Below are 17,848 nucleotides of genomic sequence, written 5' to 3' on the forward strand. Positions count from 1 at the left end.
AGGAAAGACTTACTGCTGAGCAATGGCGGAGAGTGACAGGAACTGTGCGAGGAGGGATACAGGGAAGGCGAGGAGAATGAGGCGGAGGGAGAAGAAGAGGGTGGAGAGGTAGCCATTGACGGGGATTCCCTTTCCCTTATGAATGGGTCTTTCTTTTTCTTTCTTTTGCTTTGTCTGTCAGGTTGACCCTCTTCTTTCCCCAGTTGTCAGCACCGTAAGTGGATAAGCCGGATGGGACGATGCCAATCCAGGCACCCCCGGATGACTTCCTCCCTGACAGTGACAGGTACACCCACTGAAAATCAGTGTCTCTCTCTCTCTCTCTCTCTTCAGAATACGTTACCCTCCGCGGATGCCGCCGTCGCAGTGATACTATGACTCAGGGGAAAAAATCATGCAACTCCCCTCTTTTGGTCTGCCTCACTCTTGATACTGCCGTTCTCTCTTATTTTCTCCCCTCTCTGTTCCAATCCGAACTCTAATCTACCCCGAGCCAAATTTCTGTTTTTGGTCTTTGTTTTTTTTTTTTTTTTTTTCTTTTCTCTGCCCACTGCCTCTCCTCCAGACTAAGGAATTCTAATTGATCGTCAGCTTGCGGGGAAACTCAAAACCGTCACAAACGCAAGCCGAACCCATGGCGTCATGGCGGGAGACGCGGGAACCAAAGCCTGGAGAGAGGGGCAAAAGCGGAGCTCCCACGGTACAGTACGGTATGGTTACCGCCCATCCGGGTTCCACTCCACTTCGCTGCAACAAAAAGAAGAGAGAGAGAAAAGAGGAAAAAAAAAATTTTTTAAGGAAGGAAAAAGAAAGGTGCCATAGAGTGAAGAGGGGGAGACGATCAGAGCTGATACGCTGAAGAGGCAAAAAGAAAAAGAGACTGGAAATCCATCCACTCACATCGAAGCAGCCGACTTCTCACCTCACCCTCCAAAACTTATTCTATAGGCCGCACGGACAGCCCGGGTCGGTCGACTATCGTATTCCTGGATGGGAAGGAGGGGTGATTGGTTCCTGAGGAACCGACGGGCACTAGTCGTGATCGGGGCTAGTAGTAGTCACTACTACTAGTAAGTCGGCAACCAGTGACGCAGAATAATACCGCCAGTGGGAGTGATAGCGGTCAACACCGGTAGTAGAGAATAGAAAAGAAGAGAAGCGAGGAATGGAAGTGACCTAACCAAACAAGGCAAGAATGCAGACAATGACAATATGGCAAGATAATGATAATAATAAAGCAATAATAATAAATAAGACAGGTCACGTTGAAAGGTTAACGGAAGGAGTCCAAGGCCCGGTAAATGCCAGCGAGTGGATGGTTGAACCAGGAAGTCCTTGGCAAGTCTGCTTGGAATCCAGTAGGAGGCATGAAAGAAAGTTGTTCCTTGGTCTCTATCATGCAAATGAATTAACAGGAATGAATAGTTCCCAAGTCGAGCGATGAGTAACCAATATCGTGGGCGAAGTGAACGATGTCAGTCACCTGTCAGCCAGGCCCCAAAAAAGAAAAGTCAAAGAACGATGAAGTACTGTAGAGGTACTCCGTAAACTCGGAAAAATAGTAAGCAGATGAATTCGGACAAAGGATGAAGTTTGTACGACATAAGACGGCGACCGCCAGATATTCGTCTAGTCTCCTCTGGCATGGACTCCGTGGTTGTTTATATTCACCTCCAGCCTCCTCAACAGCAGTTCCTCTCGCCTGATACCCCTGTTCAGCCGATGAAACCTGTTGTAACCACACGCGGGAAACTCGGGTGACCCAGCCGGCTACCATCGCAAGACACCATAGAGTCAGAGCACACAGCTACTATAATGATACGCTCGAGGATAATAGGCAAAGCCAGGATTGCCTGGGCTTAGACGGAACCCGAGCGAGACGGTCCCCTCCCCAAGTGAGTCCATGCTTGCCCGAGGTCCTCTGGCCGAAGCTGATGGGAGGATTAATCCTGAACGGAGACTGGCTATCGGTCTGGAGGGGATGGCGACGCTATCGGGACACTATCAGGGACTAACTACTGCTAGCAGAAGAATATTGCTGCGAGTCATTTATCCAGTAGCGCACTGTAACCCCAGACCCAACCGATTCTCTACGCACAGTCGATCTGCAGCTGCCGGTGTCACAGAGAGCCCTGGCCATCCCCCTTCGAACTGCGGAGAGCAGCAACTAGGCTGGGAACTTTTTTCATCCTTCCAGTCAACCCCTTCGATCGGCCCAGGCCACAAGAACTGAGAAAGACCAAAGATGGTCTAGATAGGACGGTCTAGGATGGTCTACCCACCACGCCGTTTAGCAATCAACACTTGTCACTTTAGTGCCATCCAAGATGGCTGAAAGCCATCACGAAGAATGTGAGAGGGTGAGGGCGTCATTCACGCCGTGCTGAGCGATCAGACGACTTCCTCTAGTCTCCCCCTCCATCACACTCGCTCGACCAGATGCCCCGCCCCAGAATTTCACCAGCGACGCGTCTGGATCTATGGTCGGATCTGCCTGGCTACTTGCGTCTACTTTGCATTGACCTTTTCGCTTTGTGATTTCTGCCGTTTCAAGATCCAATGATGTTGGTTGGAACTCGATTCCAAGGGTGGCAAATGCGGTGTGCCTGAGCGAGGAAAATAGCCTTGAAGATTCAATCTATGTGGGTTCCGTTTACTCTACAGGATATCATTTACTGGCCAATCTTTCTTAACAGTCTGCCAAATAATCCCTGTTACCGTATGCTCTCGTGTCTGGTCCGTGAAGGCTCGTTGACCCGCCCTGCCGGATAAACCCTCGATCCATGGCGCAGGCACCAGCATAGATCTTACACCAGGATGTCCTGACGAGATATCTTTGGTCGCGGTTCTGGAGGGTAGGCTTCGTCAGACGCAACGTTGACCCCCGGCAGATCAACTCCAGCTGATTAGTCCGTGGCCTTTAAGCCAGCTACATAGTATTTGGTTACAGACTGGTGGGTGGTGACTGGGATGCAGATCAATCACGCGTCACAATGGCTGAATCAATCAATCAACAACCCCACCATCCACTGTGATTGGAATAACCCCTGCAGGGCTGACTACCTAGGCTGCGCTGGTGCTTCGCCGCTATCACTTATTGCTCGTCACACCTTCCCCTCCTCACTTCTATTATCTTTCTTGGATATGGCATCGAGCTTGCATGGAGGCTATGCTAGGCAACGTGCGCATCCAAGACAACGGATCCCGTGCTACGGTCGCCCCTCCCATCTTTCGATATTAAAGTCATGCTCTGACTTGCTTATTGGTCAGCATTGACGTCAAAGGTCCCAAAAAGGAAGCTGGTCCTTATGCAACTGAAACACCTGGCAGTGTCCTAACGTCCTGGGCAAACAACACCGGATGTGACTTGAGATGAATAGCCGTTGGTACCAAGCCCAACCCTGTCTCTGACCGTGGTCTGGATCTATGGCTGGGAACGTACCTCCGACACTAGTATATACGCCGACATAGCGGCATCCAACAACGAATGCAGGAGCTTTCATGAGAGCTGCCAGGGCCAAGTCTGTGCGTATGCAGCCTGGCAATGCATCTGTCCCGAGCCAGATCCGGAACTTCGGCGCATTGTGTAAGCCATTTATCATCACTTCATGAAATGGGGTTGTATGACTTCCCTTGATTGGATTGGCTCAAAGCCTCGTTGACTCATTTGAATACGGTCTGGCCATGTATAGCCCCCAGACAAGGCCTGGACATGATGTGGAAGTCATGGTCTGGATGCTAACAGTCAGAACCTAAGTATGAGCACCTCAACTAAAACAGCCACACCTACGGGACACCTGATACCAGCTTGGCTGTGATTACACCAGTCTGATTCCCGAACCAACATCTTCCAGATGCCCTGATTCTGAGTGAGGGTAGCGTCGGCTACCCCATGCCATCTATCTATAGCCAATCACTCTTCCAATTTCGGACCCGATAGCTTTGCCTCGACCGGACTGCGCTTGGAATCGGATGCTTTGGCGCTCGGATAATAGGAGCTTGACTGAGCCGTAGCCAACCAAACGATATGCAGCGGTGATGACCAGACATTATACGTCCGTGCTATATTAAATACAGACGATGATCATTATAGCAATTGGAAGATCTTTTTGTCGAGGTAGGTGGACCGTCCAGAGCCGATAGCATAGCCTCGGTCAATGCTGAGGACATTCTCGCTCCGTGCGTGCTCCAAAACTTGGTAAGCAAAACCCACCAAAACACCAGTATGTTGAAGTCCCCAATGAATATTGCCTCTTCTCTATAGGGAAGGAAACTAAATAAGCCACGATATATCCATGATCATTCTGAAAACTGGCCTACGGTAAAGCGGCTCGGAGAACGTCCGTGACATATCTGGACTGATGCATGGGATACCGTGTGTATATAGCATACCGTGTCTGTAATCCACACCCAGGATGCTCGTAGTTCGGAATTCCCATATAGTTTTGCCCAGTCCAAGAAGTTCGCTCAGCAGGTACCTCTGATGAAATTGAAATGAAACAACACATGATTGGACGCAGGCCGCTTATCACCCGGCTGGTGACTTTTCTACACAGTGACCACCCACTACTAAGTTCTTATCCAGGACTTCTCCACTTCTCCATCAATGTAATGTACCTTTCGACATGCCCGCATAACAGGCTAGATAACGCATCCTGCATTGACAGTCCGTAATGACAATGTGGTACTTCAACTAAACTCCAGTACCCCGAGCTGAGATCTATCTTATGCTTCTTCCTTGATCTGCAGCGTCCGGGTTATGGCACACGGTGACAGCTCTACTCCTTTACTGGACTACGAGTCCTGATCTACCCTAAGTAGTCGCTTGATTCGTATAATATAATACATCCCGCAAAGCCCTGCATGAAATATCAGATCGTCAATCCATGCTTTTCAATACTGCAAGGGCTCGGAGGTTTGCTGGGCCGTAGCCCATGATGTAGTTACCAACGATCGAGTAGTCAAGTGTGAGTGTGACACGGGCTGTTTGAGGTCACAAATGGGATGTGTCCTTCGGGATACCGCTCTGCGACGTCACTGACTGGCAAGCACGTATCGCTCTTGAGAAGTGACTCGGGGGAATGGCTTGCATTGAACGATTCTGATGTATTCACAGAGAGCGGTAGATTATGATGTTGGAACAACTACTGTCAGTCAATGGTGATGGAAGGAAAGGGATGGAGGCAGCATATAGTTTCTCTATACCTTGAGTACTTATGTTTCAGGTGGGTAAGTAGACAGGGCACGATTGAAGCTTACACTCATTTACATTCCCTGTGGGATTCCACACTGCCTGACACCTGTGGCTTTGTTGTTGACTGGCTTGACTTATAGTACCTTGTTTATGTTTTGGAGAAGCGGGTGATTGGGGACCATTGGTGAGCCTTGGGATCATCTGGCAGAGGTTGTATGTGAAGATGAACTGGACTTATACGGAGTTGGTGATTGAGGTTGCGGTGGCGATTTGGTGGTTTGAGGTTAGGGTTGCGAAAAAGGGTGAGAGGATATTGGGTTGGGGAGCCGTTGATGAAGATGGGGAGGGAGACTCTGGCGGAGTTTCGGATTGTTTATGAGCGTTTTGGTGTAGTGGAGGGGATAGTGGAAGTAGGTGAAATGCGTGAAGTATTTACATTGAAGTGAAGATATACAGTCGGAATGACAAATGAATGAGCTCAACCCAACACTCCCGACATTCCGTGATCGATCGGGATACATGTCCCGTTGATGATCTCTGCACCAGGACCACAGGAGATAGACAGACACAGCTCAGCAACGCGATTGATGTCGCACATCGGTGCCGCAGCAGCAGTCATGAGAGCAACAGCCTTGTCCTTCCCTTCCAGGTTGATATTGGACATGAACGCGTCTGTGATGTTCGTCTCCATGCCACCCATCATCAACGCATTGCATCGGATTCCCTTATTGCCGTAGTACGAAGCCGTGTTCTTGGTCAAGCCAACAAGGCCGTGCTTGCTAGCGGTATACGCGGCACCTGTACTTGTCAGTCAATCGACCCAGGCAAAAGAAGCCAATGAGCAAAAGACATACCCGCCATAAATCCTGCCTTCCCAGCAATGGAGACGATGTTGACGATACTTCCATTGACTACATCCTGAGCAAGCATATTCCGAACGGCCAGCTTGCTCAACAGGAAAGGCGCAGTCAAATTCACAGCCATGACCTTGTCCCACAGCTTCTCATCCAGATCACCGACAGCATCGAATTGATCCATGATTCCGGCATTGTTGATGAGAATATCAAGCTTTTGGAAATTCGCGACAATCTCGTCGAAAAGGGCTTGCACCTCTGTCGCAGAGGCGATGTCTGTCTTGATGACCTTGAGTCTTGCATCGCCGCTGGGTCCGGCAAGATCCAGCGACGTCTGACGGAGTCGCTCCTCGTTGATGTCGCAGACGACCACGTTGGCTCCGGCGGAGTAGAACCGGGTAGCAATAGCTTTGCCTAGGCCACCGGCGCCACCGGTGACGAGGCAAGTTTTCCCAGTGAGGTCGATGGACATGGTGGTTGTTGGGCTCTGGATTTGAAGTTCTCGTCGGTAACGGTCAGGGGACATCCATGCCATTTATAGTTCGAGCCTTAACAGCCATATCCACATGGCTTGACCGCTGGAACGCAAGCAGCCGTTTCGCCTCAAGGGGCCATGCTGTGGGTGCGTATAGGCAAAGGCGTAACGGCCCGGATACTGTTGTTCGGGGAATCCGAGCGGACCGCTTGTCGTATTTGCGTATTCGGCGGGTTGTGTGGGGTCAGGGGACCAAGGGAAATGCCGCGGCCTTTTTATATAGACAGTCTGCCGCCGTATATTGCGTATTTCGTATAGGGTACGATTAATTAGCAGCAGGTGTGTATCTGAGGTTTGTGGCCGCCGAGAGACACGTCGTTGATCCGTCGGATGCGAGAATCGCTTAGGTTCCTCGTGCCGGTCCAAATATATCATGAGGGGCTTTGGTCTTCACGGACTGAAAAGCTCACATCATGGAAGTTGAGTTTCATGAGTCTGCCTCAACACTCTACCTGGTTAAATCATCAAGCTTCAACTCCGACTATAGGACATGGTCAACTGATCACTAACCTCCAATGACTTGGTATTGATCAACCTGGACCCAACTCCATGGTAGTAAATTGACGTGTCCGAAGGCATGGGAAGAGAAAGGAAGGACAGACAATAGCAGAAGACAGAGGGGGAGAACAGACCAGTTCAGAAGAGAGGATGAGGCTGAAGAGTCACATGTCCATATCTCGTCGTCCTTCCCTTTTCTTTACCAACTTCTCCACCTCCAACTAACTTCAACTTCAGAACTACGTCCTCCAATCGCCACAATGACATTCCGAAACTCCCCACGGCACAAATCCTTATTACTCACATTTCATTATCCCAGTTGCCTTTGATAAGCTTATCATCTCGGGATGGCTTATGACAAATTGGCATGACTGGAGACAGCTGCTCGCTCTGTCTCGCTGGTGGTCTCCCCAGCTTTTTCTGGGCGAATGTGCTCCACCGGCCATCGCGCAGACCTTCTCGATTTGGCAATGCTCGCTGTGTCTGCTTATCTTATCGCTACCCCGGCTATCGCTTCCCCGGTTCCTCGATGCCTGCAGAATGCATCTATGACCCTATCGCTCATAGTCCGAGGTGCCCATCCCCCTCTTCTAGCATGGCAATAAATACCCCCCAACTGGTGGCGGCTGCCGCGATGAACTCAATTGTAGACTTGTTGTTGCTTTTCGACTCTGTTCCCAATAATGGCGGTATCAGAAGATGAGATCCAGCCCGTGGGCCCTCTTACGACAGGGGAGGATGTGAGATTGGAGCATCTGGGCTATGAGCAGGGTATGTTGACTGGACTGGGGCCCGTGAAAGTGTGCTAATTTCCGCAGAGCTCAAACGGTCATTTGGCCTCCTGGGTATGATCGGATTCAGTTTCAGCGTCGTCACCTCGTAAGCCATTCCCATCGAGATATAGAGCCCATTGTGCTGACTCTGCCTCAAGATGGACCGCATTAAGTGGTGTCTTCATCGTTGGCGTCACGTCGGGCGGGCCCCCAGTTATGGTCTTTAGTTTCATTGGTGTCAGTCTTCTTACCCTAGCCGTCGCCATCCCCATGGCCGAAATGTGTTCGATGTATCCAGTGGCTGGAGGCCAATACTCGTGGGTGGCCGCCTTGGCTCCCCCCAAAATTTCCCGGGAGTTATCATACATTACTGGATGGTTCATGCTGATAGGTATGACTCCAACAACATTCGCACTGTAAGCGCTGAGCAAAACTCACCAGATACCTACTAGGACTGCTCGCAATGGGCGCAACGAACAATTCCATCGCCGCACAGTTCGTACTCGGAATGGCAAACCTCGTCTTCCCATCCTACGAGATCCAGCGCTGGCAAACCGTCTTAGTAGCCTACCTCGTGGCCATCCTTGCTGCTGTTATCAACATCTGGGGGCCCCATCTGCTAAACCGGCTCGCTCGTTTCATTCTTGTCTGGAATATAACCGCTTTCTTCATCACTGTCGTCGTCCTCCTGGCGACAAATGACCATAAGCAGTCTGCATCTTTTGTCTTTGTCGAGTTCCAGAATTTTGCCGGCTGGGACCGGGCAATGGCAGCCATTGTAGGCATCCTACAGGCCTGCTTCGGTATGTGCTGCTACGACGCCCCCTCACACATGACCGAGGAAATGAAATCCGCCTCCAAGCAAGCACCGCAAGCAATCATAATGTCCGTTGTCCTTGGCGCCGTCACCGGCTTTGCTTTCCTTCTAGTACTCTGCTTCTGCATTGGTGATATCGCCACCACTCAGAACTCCCCTACCGGAGTGCCTGTCATCCAGATCTTTTACGACTCAACTGGTAGCAAAGTGGCTGCCTGCTTCTTGGCCAGCATGATTGCTGTAATAGTTATTGTCGCAGGGAACAACATCCTTGCAGAGGGCTCCCGCTGTGTCTACGCCTTCGCCCGCGACAACGGCCTCCCGTTCAGCAAATTCCTCGCCAAAGTCGACAAAAAGCGCCAGGTCCCCATCAATGCCGTCCTGCTCACCCTGGTCGTTCAGCTCGCATTGGATGCAATTGACTTTGGCACCTCGACAGGCTTCGAGACCGTCATTGCCATTTCCACTGAGGGATTCTGTAGGTCTCTCCACATATATCCCCCAATAATAAATAGCAAACACATAACTAACAGAGTATTAGATTTATCCTACGCAATGGCCCTTGGAAGTCGCCTGCTAGGCTATGTGACCAACCACCGACGTACCCTTACGGGCCCATTCGCGCTACCCACCTCAATGTCTATTAGTCTGAACGTGCTTGGGCTGCTGTTCTTGCTGTTTGCGTCCATCACGTTCAACTTTCCCGAGTCGTTCCCGGTGACGAAGGACTCGATGAATTACACCAGTGCTGCGATTGGAGTGATTGCAGTGATTAGCGTGGCGACATGGGTAGTGACGGGGCGAAAGCATTTCACAGGCCCAGGGGCGTGGGACGGAAGTGACAGTAGGGTTACAGAGGGGAAAGTGGTTGAGTTGAACGAGGAGCAAGAGACTGAGATAGAGAAGAAGGGATGAACATCCTCTGGGATGATTTCTCTTGTATGTAGATTATGTGCAGAAATTATGTGCGCAATATACCCATCCATGTACATACTTCAGATCATATGAATTCCAGACACACATTCACAGTACAACCCACAAACAATACCGAGTAACCTGGAAAAAGGTTACTCATCACTCCTAACCGGCTGCGCAACCATCAGCGCCAGCAACGAATGGGCCACCTCCGCCGCCGCAAGCGTGGTCGTCTCCCCGGCTGTGTCATAAATCGGGGCGACCTCCACCACGTCCGCCCCGATAACAGGCATCCCACGCAGCGCGTCAAGAATGGTCAGGAGTTCACGCGTAGTAAATCCACCTGGCTCTGCAGTGCCGGTTGCTATACATTATTCATCACACATAGTAATCAGCCTCTCTCCATTCCTCTTTTTTTTATTTTCTTGCAAGAAGCGTAACAACAGGGGAAATTGGGATAGGCTCACCTGGTGCATAAGCCGGGTCCAGCACATCAATATCAACCGAGATATAGACTCTGCTATCCCCGACGCGGGATTTGATTTGCTCTACGAGGCCGGAGACGCCGAGTCGGTCGAGGTCACGGGCGGTGATGATCTCAAAGCCGCAGCGGAGGTCGTTTCGGATGTCGCCTTTTGGTCGGACTACGGGGGCACGGATTCCGACGTGGATGGAGGTGTTTCGGATTAGGCCCTGTTATGGATTTAGTTTGTTGTTGGGGTGGGATGAGGTAGTGAGAGATGGTGTGGTTATAGTATACCTCTTCGTGGGCGAGGTGGAGGAATGTGCCGTGGTTGACGCCTCTGTAGCGAGTAAGTGTTAGTATAATGGGAGTTGGTTGAGGATGAGTTGCATACGCGTAGTGAGAGACTCCTCCACCTGTATAAGAGGTTTGTTAGTTATACATATATACTATGGGGGAGAGTTAGCGTACCTAGCACTTTGGGGTCCCATGTATCTAAGAACGAGCTTGTCAGTGTTGTTATATATATGGAGTGTTTGAGGTGTGGATTTGGCATACCAATATGACTGTCAAAGTGAATCACTGAAACAGGGCCCCATTTCTCGTACGTCGACCGCAGAGCAGACAAAGTCGTGGTGTGATCTCCACCTAGGGTGATGATACGGGGAATTTGGCTGAAATGCGTGGTATTGGCACGACGAGACGAGACGACCTGTATCCTCCTACATTAATTAATTGAACATGCAGACTGAGGTAGTAGCTTGCATGCCTTGTGTGCCATATCAAGCTGCTTCAATGCCACGGTATTATCCAACCAGGTCAATGGGGCGTCGCCGCAGTCAACAAGCTTTGCCCAGCTGGCAAAGGCGTTTTCTCCCGTGTAGATGCTCCATCCGCCTAGACGACGGGAGCCGAGTCGAATACCCTTGGGTCCGAATCGAGCCCCGGGGCGAGCCGTGACACCCTACGTGTGCCTATTAATTGCGATCGATGGAAAAGTAGGAGGAGAAACGGCCTACCGTGTCAAAGGGAGCGCCGAGGAAGGCAATGTCATAGTTGTTTAAAGTTGATTCATCGTCCACGAAGCAATTGAGGTAAGGCAGGTTGGCGAAAGTAGTCAGACCTGAAAATTGGCTACCGGTGACGATGTCAATGGTGTCTTCATGAGCGAGAGGATATTGGTGGGAGGAGGGATTATTATGGATGGCAGCCACAGGAGGGAAGACGATATCCCTCGCGTAGGCTGGCAGGATGAGCAGGATAGCAGCTGCAATGAGACGATACATGATGTCTAACACAGAGCAAGTATAGACCCATAGTGGGGAGAGAGACGGGGGGGAATAAAATGACCGGACGATCCGAGTAAGTTATAGTTTGCTGCTAATGAAGCTAGCCAAGGGCAGCTCTTATCGGAGGTGGACCAGAAAAGCAGTTCCATGCGAAGAAAGCTCCACAGCTGCAGCCAAGAGAAAGGGTCCAGCGCGAGCGGGTTCATATCATTGATGACCGAGTGCATGATTATTCATAGCTAGATAATAATGTTGTTCTTATGGGACCGGGATGGATGATGGCGATGAGGGGACGGCAGATGGCGATCGCTGAATCTCGTGCGGAGGAACCCCACTTTCATTTTTCGCATCGCTTCGTCTTTCGCGTCATCGCCGCAGTCCCATCCACCCTCCATCCTCAATTGCTTCATCGCTGATCGATAGACGAGCGCAGTATCATAATGGTATAGTCTCTTTTCCAGCTGTAGCACATGTTCCTTCGAGTCATGGAATATCCGTCCACTAACATCCCCCCACCAGCCTCACGCAGACTCCTCTTACTTCGGCGCCGGCAATGGCTCCAAATCCGAAGTCTACACCCAGGTCCTAGAGCAAGCTCGGGGTCTGGTATACGACCAGCGCAATTGGGTACGATCTTCTTACCTCTAACTCCTATCTCTCCCATATCCAATTCACCAGCTAACCAACCACTTCTCCCACCGCCAACAGGTCAGGTAAGAACAACTTCAACTATCGCGCCCCCTCTCACCCAAAGAGCACAGCAACCTAACCCTCTCCAAACCAATACAGTAATTTCTCCAACGTCGCCTCCCTCCTCTGGCACGCCTACGCTGCTCTCCCCGCCCCCTCCTCCTCCGTCAACTGGGCCGGCTTCTACATCCGCCAGGACAAGTTCCCCGTCCTCGGCGCACCTTTGGAAGAGGACAGCAAAAAGAAGCCCGTCCTCCTTCTCGGTCCATTCCAGGGCCGTCCGGCATGTCAGGAGATTCGCTTCGGGCGGGGCGTGTGCGGAACGGCAGCTGAGAAGCGCGAGACGGTCGTCGTGCCGGATGTGTTGAACTTCCCGGGCCATATTGCGTGCGATGCGAGCAGCCGGAGTGAGATTGTGGTGCCGATTTTGAGCAAGGGGGAGGTGAGTACTGGATCTATGTTATCTGTATCTAATCTAGTGGATGATGGCTGATGGTGTATGTTGGGCAGACTGTTGCGATTATCGATATTGATTGTGCGGAGCCGGATGGATTTGATGATGAGGATAAAAAATATCTGGAGGAGTTGGCTGCGCTGCTGGCGGAGTGCTGTGATTGGTGATTGGTGATTGGTACTAGTACTACTGAGATTGATGTGGTGTGTTTATAGATCTGTGGCTGAGGATGGATGGTATGGTGTAATGATATATATAGATGGACGAGTAATGATACTTGGAGTGATTGAAGATGAAGACAGTAACCATGATAAAATTGTATACCCCCAGTGCGAGATTGCAATCTCCCGGGCATTCAGTTCTTCAATTTCTATCGCAACTAGTGTGCCAAATATAACCGTCTAACGCCTGTGCATCCATCGCTGGGGTCTCACGGACTCGGATGTGCCTTCCCAATATATAAAACCAAATATAGCGTTCTAATCAAGGCCCGCTATGGCAACCAAACATATCCAAAAAGTCTATTAGGCGTCGCTGTAAACCGAATAAAGAAAAACGAAAGTGTATGTGTGCCGCTGTTCCATGGAACGAGAAAAGGATGCGCGTGCGCCAACCAGTGTCGCTCGTGGAATGAACAATATAAAATGTGTATCCGAACTGACGGGAACAATAGAAGAAAACTTAAGCATAACCCCAGAAGAATGGGGTAGGTGAGAACGGGGGGACGGCACCCGGGGAAATGAACAGCCTAGGTGCTGAACATGCTCATTTGCCGCTTCAGAGGGCTGATAGACCCTGCATCGCCATCCTCACTGACCCCCAAGCCACTGTCCGTGCCAGTTAGCCCGGCATCGGTATCGATGTCCCACTCGGTGTCTTCATCATCCTCGGTGGCTTCGAGGCCCGCATCTGAAGAGCTGTGCCAGCTCTTCTGCACGGCACCGCGTGTATTCCACCGCAGCGCTCGCTGAACGCTCTGGAACCACTCTCCACTACCCGCCACGACGGTCGGGAAGGGGTATTGACTTGCTTCGACGGTAACATAGTCGCCTTGGCGAAGTTCCACACGACCCTTGCCATCGAACGAGCAGTACGCGGTCGACCGCGACCCGGCGGGAACGGCAATACGAAGTAGCAGGGTATCGGAGAGAACCATGGGACGGAAAGAAAGTGTATGGGGACAAATGGGGGTAAGAAGAATGCCGGGAATAGAGGGGTGAATCAAGGAACCGCCAGCGGAAAGAGAGTATGCCGTGGAACCTGAGACCACATGTCAGTCGGTGATTTGAAAATCAGTCTGTTGTTTTTGCGGGTCACACGTACCGGTAGGAGTAGAGAAAATGCACCCGTCCGCTTGCACCACGGTGAGCAGATCATTATCTGCGTACAGTTCAAGGTTTGACACGTATGGTGACGGCCCTCGATCAATCACGAGCTCGTTCAACACCTCAAACTGCTCCCCTTCCTCCACGGCGCCCGCCTCGGCGCCCTTGCTGCGGTCTTTACGGAAAACTGTACAAGTAAAGCGCATCCGCAAATTCACTCGCATACCTACATCACCCATGACCGCATTCAGGTGAGACTTGTAATTCTCAAACTCGAAATTCGTCAGGAACCCTAGGCTTCCCAGAGAAAAGCAGAGGACCGGGGGGACGATGCGCTGGAAGAGCCAGGATGTGAAAAGCACGGTCCCATCCCCTCCTAATGTGAGGACCAAATCGAATTTCTCGGGAGCTGTCCAGCAGAGATCGGGGGTCCAGTAGTGCAGCATCTCCTTGAACCGGGGTTCCTTCTCCAGGAGCCCCGGTGCATCGAATCTTCGTGAGTTCCGAAGTTTAGCGTCTACGTAGACGTTCACACCCAAATCGTTGCCGTAGCGAGGGGTGGAGAGGAGCCATTCCGCCAATTCGCGGGTCAGATGCACCAGGCTATTATCGCGTGCTTTGGTGACGATCATAACATTCTTGACAGCGCGTTTGATTGGCCTACGCTGCAATTGCTTCGACACCTCTCGGACACCAGTCGCTGTCTGTACCAGGCGGGAATGCGATAGCCACTCGTCGTCCGCAATCTCTTCCAATACCTTCTGAATATTTACGGCGTCATCGAAACGCTGGTGGAAGAAGCATGGTGACTGCATAACCAACCGGGCTGTCGCGGGAGAACGGTCCAGGTAGGTCCCTAGCTGAATATTGGACAGAGCTGCAGAGAGCATCTGTGACGAGGAATTGCTGGAGTTGCGCTCCGTTTCTTCCGAGGAGGTAGGGTTCGTGTTGAGAAGCCCCAAAGAGGCCGCCAGCGGCATGTTTGGGCTTTGGTGGTTGCACATGGATGGTCGTGATGCGAGAGCTTTGAGAAGGGTTTGGCGAGGAATTGAATCGTTAGACAACGCGTTCCGATGATGGCCCGCTAGAGAGGCCGTCTGCCGGCGTGGCAGGAAGGACGAGGTGAAAGAGGGACCAGCGGCACCCTCACGAGGAAGATCAGGTTTCTGAAGTGAGCCGAGACCCAGATTGGGAGACTCGGGAGCCGAGTCGGCTGCGTGGATATCGTTTGTCGTGTGAGAAGGATCTATGTGCAAGGCATAGTCGCGGAGGAGCGATGCTCCCACAGTGGCCGAGCGATGAGGAGGAGGAGGGCGCACCGGAGGATCTGATAGTGGTGGGGCCGCGGAGGACGGCGGTGGTGGTGGTGATGAGGGCAAAGATATTGAGGGCGACGGCAGAGGGCCGGTCGCGGGCAGCGGATCGGAGGACGAGGCAGAAGAAGGGTTCATCGAGCCATGGTCAAGTGGGGAGGACGCCATGGACAGATATAGAAATATGACAGATTGTGCGATGCAGGAGCTGGTTGGCTCAGTATCAGTCAGACGGGGTACACAGAGCAAAATAAAATAAAAAATAAACGAAGGGGGCCTCGATAGGTAATGATGGAATATGCTGGAGACGGAATGGAAAAACGCCGGGGGGGAAGGATGGGAGTAACAAACTCGGATGTAACGGGGTTTGGGTGGGCGCCTGTCCAGCGTAATCCACTTCAAGGTTCACGGCGGGCCCTGGCCATTGGTCAGGGTAAATACTCTCTCTGGTCGCATCCACCGGCATTGTAGTCTAGTCTTCTGGTCGAACTTCGATAGGCTTCCACTTCCTTATTAATGGGAGTTCAAGAGCGGGTGACTGTCATCATTGAAGCCGGGGTTAGTTGTCTTTTTCCCCCCGGTTCTAGTGCGGGTGGCAGTTAACTCCGCAACAGACACTCCGGGCTGGAGTGGCAGTAGTAGTACTAGAGTCACCAACATCTACTACCCAATCAGCAAGCTGACCCAAATTCTAAAAGGCCATGGAACGCACAATATAGAAGAGAAAGTACTTACTACTACTACTACTCCATAGCTGTTGGGGAAATCATGACGTGGGTTATTCCGAGGCTGACGGAAAAAGTAATGTGGGAGGGGAATTCTGGGTAACTAATGGAGAGAGAGGATGCATACTTAGTTAGTCAGTCCGACTGGAGTTAACTAACTAACTAGTTGACTAGTTGTGAGTTAGTCTCGTGTGTGTAAAGTTGTAAGGTATGCGCCTGCTCGCCCGTATTACTTTCATGAATGATTACTTATTTACCGAACCAATTCCCCTCCCTGCCCTTTCATTGTTCCACCCTCCATTGCCTGAAGAGGCCGATCGCACATAACAGGTGCAAGGGAGCCAGCATCACACTGTGCAATGGACTTACTAATCTGATTGATCCATCATATTCTATTCCTTTTGGCTGTGCAGATCGGCGCATGCCTCGGTCTCTCTCCTTTTCAATGGATGTCTCTCATCATAGATTACGAGCGATTACACGTTGCAGAACGCAGGGATGGGGGGTGGCCTACAGTACTCAAGTTCACTAATGGTCTTCGTTCCACAGATCCTTGAATTTTTCCCAACTTCATTCGCATAGCTCTCTAGGAGTAGAATGGTCACTTTCTATTAATATCCGGTATATTGCAGCAGTCCCCATGTGGCTGGAGCTGGGGGTTTCGCCTGGCCTTATCGCTGGGAATGTAACTCTTCCGAGACTTCTAACTGATGGTGGTGGTTGGCTCCTTGCACGCACGTCCCTCGTCGTGATCCTGTTAGATGGCTTTTTTTCGGTTCCTGCGACGAAATTCTCCCCGGCCATCCCTTGTGTCCTTCTCTTAGCCTGCATACCAGCCAGTAGAATATCGTCTATAATAATCCTTCTACACTCGTCCAGAAAGTCTCATGCACATGGGCCCGCGTGCGGTGAAAAAGCTTCCTTCGTGTGCAAGGGGCATGTGTAAAAGCCACCTGGGAACACTGGCGATAGAAGGGACGGCAATTCGTGGGAGCGACCGCTCGCTGGCTGTGACCGCCCGTCGCGACTGAATTTACTTAGCTGCCGTGGCATCCGCGGGCTAATCAAGCAGCATCAATCTTCCAGGCGTAGTCACGGTGGATCTGATCTTCAATAGACTCGCGCATGATCCCCTCCAGGGGCTGACCATCTACATCCTCAACCATGGCAGTGTCCCCATCAGTGCCAACAGCCGGTGTGCCATGACAGATTGCCGACGCGCGCTGGTGGACCCTTTCCCATGTCTCAAAGTCAAAGGCCCCTGAGCTCTCATTTAGCAGCAGATGGCCCTTGGATGAGAACGCTAGGGCGTGCAGGGACTTGGCTGTGGCTGCCTGTTCGGTCGACGGTTCCCGGGTGATGTCGCCCGACGCGCTTACGGCCAGAACAGTCGCAGAGAAGGTCATGGAAAGAGGAACAGCGGCTGATAGCAAGGCAAGAAGGGCGGTATGAAGCAGCGCGGGCAGAAGGGTCAGATACTATTATAGAATTTCAAGACACTGAGTTAGCCACCAGAGCGACGCCAGCTGAACAGAGGTTGTCCACTTATCGCCAATTCATAGGATACGTACCGACTCTCCTCTTCCTACACTCCCGCCGCCGACGATGGCTAGCGTGACCACAACACCACGCCGGGGGTAGCCCCTCTCGCGTCCCAAGATCAACCTTCCGAGGACTCCCTTGATGATTCCCTCCACGTACCGTTCCCCAACACCAGCAGGCGCAGTACCCGGTTTAACGAATACTTCCACGGTCGCTTCTTCGGGCTTCAAGGCATCTCGGCGTCCAGGAAGCTCGACAGGTGCATTGACAGAGCCCAGAATATTGGATCCGGTCGAGGGACACAGATAGGAAGCCGAGCCATCGGCGCGAGCAAGAGGAGTAAGGGTTGCAGTGGGCCCGACCATGATGACGCGTGAGATATGTGAAAAGTTGGAAAGTATGTAAGAAAAAAAAGACAAGGTAAAAACAAGATCAATGAATGAATGGAGGATAGTTGATTA

General features: G+C 51.5%; 7 protein-coding genes across 7 annotated transcripts; 2 read left to right on the top strand and 5 right to left on the bottom strand.

Moving 5' to 3' along the window:
- Positions 1–1,486: 1,486 nt before the first annotated feature.
- Positions 1,487–4,627, bottom strand: An03g05040 (uncharacterized protein; the record flags this gene model as incomplete). Its single annotated transcript, XM_059747113.1, has 11 exons — positions 1,487–1,729; positions 1,871–1,990; positions 2,072–2,132; positions 2,346–2,606; positions 2,757–2,918; positions 3,358–3,646; positions 3,798–3,859; positions 3,934–4,003; positions 4,128–4,258; positions 4,393–4,480; positions 4,618–4,627. The coding sequence occupies 11 exons, from the start codon at positions 4,625–4,627 to the stop codon at positions 1,487–1,489; spliced, it is 1,497 nt and encodes a 498-aa protein (XP_059605877.1).
- A 1,045-nt stretch (positions 4,628–5,672) lies between these two features.
- An03g05050 (uncharacterized protein) lies at positions 5,673–6,520 on the bottom strand (the record flags this gene model as incomplete). Its single annotated transcript, XM_001390349.3, has 2 exons — positions 5,673–5,992; positions 6,049–6,520. 2 exons carry the CDS (start codon positions 6,518–6,520, stop codon positions 5,673–5,675), a joined length of 792 nt encoding a protein of 263 aa, XP_001390386.1.
- A 1,244-nt stretch (positions 6,521–7,764) lies between these two features.
- On the top strand, positions 7,765–9,586 carry An03g05060 (uncharacterized protein; the record flags this gene model as incomplete). The annotated part of the gene is made up of 5 exons (XM_059747114.1): positions 7,765–7,856; positions 7,883–7,960; positions 8,013–8,245; positions 8,307–9,153; positions 9,205–9,586. The coding sequence occupies 5 exons, from the start codon at positions 7,765–7,767 to the stop codon at positions 9,584–9,586; spliced, it is 1,632 nt and encodes a 543-aa protein (XP_059605878.1).
- Positions 9,587–9,738: 152 nt separating this feature from the next.
- Positions 9,739–11,335, bottom strand: An03g05070 (uncharacterized protein; the record flags this gene model as incomplete). The annotated part of the gene is made up of 7 exons (XM_059747115.1): positions 9,739–9,950; positions 10,054–10,279; positions 10,347–10,389; positions 10,444–10,465; positions 10,608–10,771; positions 10,799–11,013; positions 11,069–11,335. The coding sequence occupies 7 exons, from the start codon at positions 11,333–11,335 to the stop codon at positions 9,739–9,741; spliced, it is 1,149 nt and encodes a 382-aa protein (XP_059605879.1).
- Positions 11,336–11,778: 443 nt separating this feature from the next.
- An03g05080 (uncharacterized protein) lies at positions 11,779–12,649 on the top strand (the record flags this gene model as incomplete). Its single annotated transcript, XM_059747116.1, has 5 exons — positions 11,779–11,781; positions 11,858–11,965; positions 12,017–12,051; positions 12,128–12,470; positions 12,539–12,649. The coding sequence occupies 5 exons, from the start codon at positions 11,779–11,781 to the stop codon at positions 12,647–12,649; spliced, it is 600 nt and encodes a 199-aa protein (XP_059605880.1).
- Positions 12,650–13,230: 581 nt separating this feature from the next.
- Positions 13,231–14,811, bottom strand: An03g05090 (uncharacterized protein; the record flags this gene model as incomplete). The annotated part of the gene is made up of 2 exons (XM_001390353.3): positions 13,231–13,742; positions 13,806–14,811. The coding sequence occupies 2 exons, from the start codon at positions 14,809–14,811 to the stop codon at positions 13,231–13,233; spliced, it is 1,518 nt and encodes a 505-aa protein (XP_001390390.3).
- Positions 14,812–16,909: 2,098 nt separating this feature from the next.
- On the bottom strand, positions 16,910–17,752 carry An03g05100 (uncharacterized protein; the record flags this gene model as incomplete). The annotated part of the gene is made up of 2 exons (XM_001390354.1): positions 16,910–17,323; positions 17,417–17,752. 2 exons carry the CDS (start codon positions 17,750–17,752, stop codon positions 16,910–16,912), a joined length of 750 nt encoding a protein of 249 aa, XP_001390391.1.
- Positions 17,753–17,848: the final 96 nt, after the last annotated feature.

Source organism: Aspergillus niger (genome assembly GCF_000002855.4).
Source record: "Aspergillus niger supercontig An03".
Taxonomy (NCBI): domain Eukaryota; kingdom Fungi; phylum Ascomycota; class Eurotiomycetes; order Eurotiales; family Aspergillaceae; genus Aspergillus; species Aspergillus niger.